The sequence below is a fragment of the Catharus ustulatus genome, chromosome 20 (genome assembly GCF_009819885.2).
Source record: "Catharus ustulatus isolate bCatUst1 chromosome 20, bCatUst1.pri.v2, whole genome shotgun sequence".
In the NCBI taxonomy this organism is placed as follows: Eukaryota; Metazoa; Chordata; class Aves; order Passeriformes; family Turdidae; genus Catharus; species Catharus ustulatus.
Window position 1 is genome coordinate 11466048 of NC_046240.1, and position 5777 is coordinate 11471824.

Below are 5777 nucleotides of genomic sequence, written 5' to 3' on the forward strand. Positions count from 1 at the left end.
CACGCGTGGGGCGGGAGCCGAGCTGCCCGCGCCCCCCTCCCCGCGCCGCCGTGCCCGGCCCCCGCCCGCCCCCTCCCCGCCTCGCTCCCCGGCAGGGCTGCGCCAATCCCCCGGCCCCGCCGCTGACGGGCAGCCGGGCCCGGGAGGCGCCGCCTCCCTGACGTCTCGCTCCGGGATTTGCACGGTTGCGGTGCCGCCGCTCAGTGTCTGTCGGGCCGGCGGCGGGAGCTGCCGGAGCCCGAGCCCAGCTCGGCTGCAGCGCGGCCCGGCCCGGCCCCTCCCGGCTGCGGGATGGAGCTGCCGGCGGTGGGCGAGCACGTCTTCGCGGTGGAGAGCATCGAGAAGAAGCGGATCCGAAAGGTGCGGGGGGCGGCGGCGGCGGGGGGCGGCGGGGGCCGGGGGGCGCCGGGGGTGGCGGTTCCCGCTGACGCCGTGTCTTTGCCTCCCGCGCCGCTCAGGGCAGAGTCGAGTACCTGGTGAAATGGAGGGGATGGTCGCCCAAGTGAGTACCGGCACCGGGCGGGGATGGCGCCGGGGATGGGGCTCTGGGAAGGGCCCCGGCCGGGGCGGCGAGCGGGCGGCGAGAGGCGGCGGCGGGGCCCGGCGGTGACGGCGGCGGGAGCCGAGCAGGCGGCGGCTGATGTGCACCAGAAAATGGCTCCTTCCCCCTTTCCCTCCTCGGGAGTCGGGCTCCATATTGCAGAACCGAGCGGGGAGGGGGGGGCAGGAAGGGGGGAGAAAGGGGGAATAACCGCAAAAATCGCCCGCGTCGCCCCGCAGCCCCGAGAGCCGCTGCCGAGGCGGGGGCAGCACCGGCACCGGAGCGAGCGCGGCCGCTGCGGAGCGTTCGGGGCTTGCATGACAGTGCGGGCGGGGGGGACGCGGGGGGGGTCCGGGACGCGGCGGCCGGGTCCCTCCTCCGCCCCGCGGCCGCTTTCCTGGGTCCGGGAAAGGGGATTTGGAAAATTTCATCATGACATGCCTGGAATTCCTCCGGAATAATAACTGCGCTAAATAAACAGTACCGTCCCCGCGGCCCCCCCCGCCCATCCCCCTCCGCGGGACCCCAGCCCCGCACCCTGCTCCCTTCGGGCCCGCTGCTGCGGGGTGGCTCTGCCCGGGACCCCGGCCCCGCCGGCCGGGCCCCGCGGTGACGGCCGCTCTCCTCCCCTCTCCAAGATATAACACGTGGGAGCCGGAGGAGAACATCCTGGACCCCCGGCTGCTCATCGCCTTCCAGAACAGGTGAGCGGCGGAGCCGGGGGGATGCGGGAGGGGCGGCGGGACCCCCGCTCCGCGCCGCTCCCGCAATTGCAGATGCGTCACGGAGCCGGGGGCCGCGGCGGGGGCGGGCCGGGCCGGGCCGGGCCGGGCCGGGGGGCGCGGCCCCGGCGGGGCGGGCGGTGCGGGGCCACCGGGAGCCGCCTCCGGGTCAAGGTCCCCCACGCCGCGCTCCCCCCGCGCCGTGCCCCCCCCACGCCGCGCCTCGCGCTCCTTCTTCCCGGGATTCGATGCCGCGAGTCGAGGAGGCGGCGCTGCTGCTGCTGCTGCTGCGCTTGGACGGGCTTCGGCTTTTTTTTTTTTAATGCTTTTTTTTTTTTTTTAAGCCTTTTTAATTTTTTTTTTCTTCTCTTTCCGCGCATTTATTTCCTGGAGTGTTTTGGCGCAAACTGTGAACTTCAGCCCCTCTCCACAGCGGGGAAGGCGCCTGCTGCTTCCACAGGATGCCCGTGCCCCCGGCCCGCTGCCACCTGCGGGGTCCCCGTCCCGCAGCTCCGCACCTGCGGAGGGCCCCGGTCCCCTCCCGCTGCCCCCTCCCCGTGCCCGCGTAGGGTCAGTGCCGCCGGAGCCGCGCCTGGGGGGTGGTGCCGGGGTCCGTGCGCTGCCCCCGGGCTCACCGTGGCTGTGTTCCCGCAGGGAGCGGCAGGAGCAGCTGATGGGATACCGCAAGCGGGGGCCCAAGCCAAAGCCGCTGGTCGTGCAGGTAACGCGCGGGTGCCCAGCCCCACACCCCCGCGCCTTGGCCGTCCCCGGGGAGCTGCTTGCAGCGAGTTTCATCATGCTCAGGAGCCTGCGCGCAGCCCGGGCGCCTCCAACGCCCCGGGGACCCCCAGCGCTGAGCTCGGCCCCCCTTCCCTCCCCTCTGGGCCGCGGAGCAGAGCCGCTGTGCCCGTGCCCGCCTGGCATTAGCAGGCTGCTCGCGGGCTCGGCAGCGGCGGTGCCGCTCGGCCCCCGTTCCCAGACAGCTGATTGAAGGGGGCTTTTCTTCTTTTCATTGCTTCATTAATCTGGAGCAATGCACAGCCTCTAAGTTGGAGTGGGCTGGGGCCGCCTGCTAGAGGACGCGGTGCCCCAGGACGCAGCATCCTGTAAGGAGAGCTGCCGGCGGGGCGGGGGATCCACCGGCACCTGCCGGAGCTCTGGCACCTGGAGCCGCAGCCCTGCCTGACCGCACCTTTTGGTTCTGCCTTGCAGCTTCCCTCCTTCGCCCGCCGCTCCAACATCCTCACGGGGCTGCAGGACCCGGCCGTGGACACCAGGCCCAAGCTGGACCTCGGCTCCTCGGGCAAGAGCCAGCAGCACCAGTATGAGCTCAACAGCAAGAAGCACCACCAGTACCAGCCCAACGGCAAGGAGAGCAGCATGAAGCACCAGTCCCACAGCAAAGGGAAGTATTACTACCAGCTGAACAGCAAGAAGCACCACCACTACCAGCCGGACCCCAAGATGTACGAGCCCCATTACCAGCCCAGCAGCAAAGAGCCGCAGGGCCAGGCCTGCTTGGACAATAACAAAACTCCCCTGGTCGCCCACCCAGACAAGTGGGCTCACGGCCCAGCCAAAACCTTGCTGGGTCCAGTCAAGAACCTCACAGCAGAGAGCAAAAATGGAGCTGAGAAGAACCTGTCCAGTGGTACCGGGCCGCCCTCCCGGGACAGGGTGACCAGCAATGGCCTTGGGGGAAAGATGAAGATCGTCAAGAACAAAAACAAGAACGGGCGCATTGTGATTGTGATGAGCAAGTACATGGAGAACGGCATGCAGGCGGTGAAGATCAAGTCCGGGGAGCCTCCCCGGAAGCGGGCTGCGGAGGAGAGGACTCCTAAGAAGGGTGGGGAGGAGAAGGTGGAGGCTTGGAGGAAGCCAGGGGAGGAGAGGGTGGTGGGCAGCAACGCCCTGAGCAAAGCAGAGGGCGAGAGCCGGCAGCCCCCTGCAGAGCTGGAGGAAGGTCCCCAAAAGACTCCCTTGGCCAAGGAGCTGCCCCTTCCCCCAGCCGAGCAGCCCTTGCAGCTCACCACCAAGCCGGACCTCGTGCCCTGGTCCCTGAGTCCCGTGTGCGAGCACAGCCCTTCCTCCATGGGACTGAACCTGTCCAGTGCCAGCTCGCGCAAGCGCTGCCTGTCGGAGCAGCAGGCGGAGCGGGAGCCGGGCAAGAAGCGCCTGACGTCCCGCAGCATCAGTGCCCCCACCTGCCTCAGCCCCCCGGGCCCCGAGCGGCCCGAGCCGCCCGCCCAGCCGGAGGTCATCCTGCTGGACTCGGACCTGGACGAGCCCATAGACTTGCGCTGCGTGAAGCCGCGGCCGGAGGGCGAGCTGGCCCTGGCGCAGGTGAAGCCGGAGCTGCCGCCGCCACCGCCGGCTGAGAAAGCGGCCCCGGCGCCTCCGCAGCCCCAGGAGGCCGCAGAGGAGGAGGAAGAGGAGGAGGCCGAGTCCCTGCAGGAATTCAAGCCCTTCTTTGGGAATATAATTATCACAGATGTGACCGCAAACTGCCTGACTGTGACCTTCAAGGAGTACGTGACGGTGTGAGGTGGGATGGCAGCCGCTCCCCGTGGGAGCTGCGCGCCCGTCCCGGGGCCACCGGCCCCACTGCCTCCCTCCAAGGTACTGGTGGCCCTTCCCCGGAGCCCTCGTGCCCCTGCCGTGCTGGCCGAGGGGCCACGGGGACAGGCACGGTGGCCATCCCTGCCACGTGGGGTGACCTCGCCGCTGCCACCCCCGCAGCTGGGGGCTGCTCCAGGACCTGCCGGCAGTGGGACACGCAAGGATGGGACCCGCCAGTTACTCAGAGTTATAGTATTATATTTTAACAGTGCTAACTTGTCAAGTGATTCTTGCTCCCGTTTGTACGTGGTGTTATTGAAATGTATTGTTTGAGCTGAAAGCTGGTCGCTCCCTGGCCACGCTAATATATTTATTTGTAGGTATTTATATAATGAAATATAAAGCCTAGATTTATGGAGTCCCTAGATCACCTTATAAACTATATCAAACGACTATTTTCTGTTCTCCTTTTTAACCATTGAGCATTTGTTAGTCTTGGTCCCTCCCCATGACCCACAGGACCATCCCGTATATATTTTTTGATACTGTACACATGTGGTGTTTCTATGTGCAAAAAAAAAAAAATGGTTATCTAAAGCTAAACGAGCTATTATAGAAATTGCTGCTATTAGAAATGTCTAAACTATAAGCTTCCAATTATTAATTGCTTGAATGTAAATATTAAATGGAGATGTTGAAAGTGCATTTGATGTTCTGCAGCTAGTGTAGATCGGAGTGCAAAGCCCAGCTGCTGCAAGCTGCCAGCGGCGCATCCTGGTCTGAGGGCTGTGTCACAGGGGGAGAAATGTATCATGCAATCATGGCAAAGGACTATAAACCTTTACAAAAACTACCGGGATTTGGAGTGCGTTTGTTACAGCATTACAGACGGCAGGTCCCTGTGTGGGCTGGGCTGCCCCAGAGCCCAGGTTAAAAAGTTTGCTCCGAGGTGCAGGGTGTTGAATATAATTCAGTTTTCACACCAAGAGTTGTGCCCACAGTGCTGAGGGCACCCTGAGTCTGGGTGGGTGCAGCAGCCCATGGTGTGAGGCAGGGCTGGGGCAGCTCTGAGGCTGGGAAGGTGGCACAGGGATGGGTGAGGGTTGCCATCCCAGCAGTGTCATCCCCGTGCTGGGGAGGGTCACAGCTGGATAAGAAGTTGAATGTCTCCAGAAAGGGAGATGGTCCAAATTCCACCAAGAAAGCTGCAGCTATCTCTGGACAGGATTAATAATTGCTGGAGTCTGCTGGAAATGCAACACCAGGCTAATTCTTTGTGAGAGTTCTTGCAGTGTGGTGACTGAGGCACTGTGCTCAGTCTCTGTCCCCTTCAGCCCCTGTCACCCCCCCAGACACAGCTGAGTGCCTGGCCACTGCCACCCTCCAAAGCTCGTGCAAAACTGGCTCTGGTGCCAGCAAAACTGGCTCTGGTGCCAGCCTGTCTCCTCCTGGGCTCTTGGTCAAAGTCAGTGTCTCCTCCAGCAAAGATCTGGGTTGGAATATTGTTGATGGCACATTGATATGTGGGCCAGAGCCACTTGTGAAAAGTGAATTGGTTTGGTGAGGTGGAGCCTGCAGTGATAGCTGAGCCATGGGCTGAGGGACAGCCCTGTGTCCTGCTGTCAGTGCCTGTCTGTCTGTCCAGGCTGTTCCCACAGCACAAATAACTCCCATCCTGCTGCCACTTCTGGGCCACCACAGCTTCCCAGGTGTCATTTCATTTACATAAATTCCAAACTCATCTTGGTAATGGTTCCTTTGTAAATCTGAGGGTCGTGTGGTGTCTGTGGGAAGGTGGGACAGCATCCAGCCAGGTGTGGGAACCCATTCAACCCAGGTCTTGCCTACAGCAGTTATGCCAGAGCTGGAGCACTTTTCCAATGCAGGTTGGATTAAATTGGCAGAGAAGTAAGCACTGGGTGTGTGAATGCCATTTTCCCATCTGGAGCAGC

At 63.5% G+C, this 5777-nt stretch overlaps 1 protein-coding gene across 1 annotated transcript; it reads left to right on the top strand.

Moving 5' to 3' along the window:
* Window positions 1-201: 201 nt before the first annotated feature.
* On the top strand, window positions 202-4678 carry CBX4 (chromobox 4). The gene is made up of 5 exons (XM_033076742.2): window positions 202-360; window positions 459-502; window positions 1180-1245; window positions 1918-1984; window positions 2476-4678. Exons 1-5 carry the CDS (start codon window positions 292-294, stop codon window positions 3808-3810), a joined length of 1581 nt encoding a protein of 526 aa, XP_032932633.1. The 5' UTR covers window positions 202-291; the 3' UTR covers window positions 3811-4678.
* The last annotated feature ends 1099 nt before the right edge of the window (window positions 4679-5777 follow it).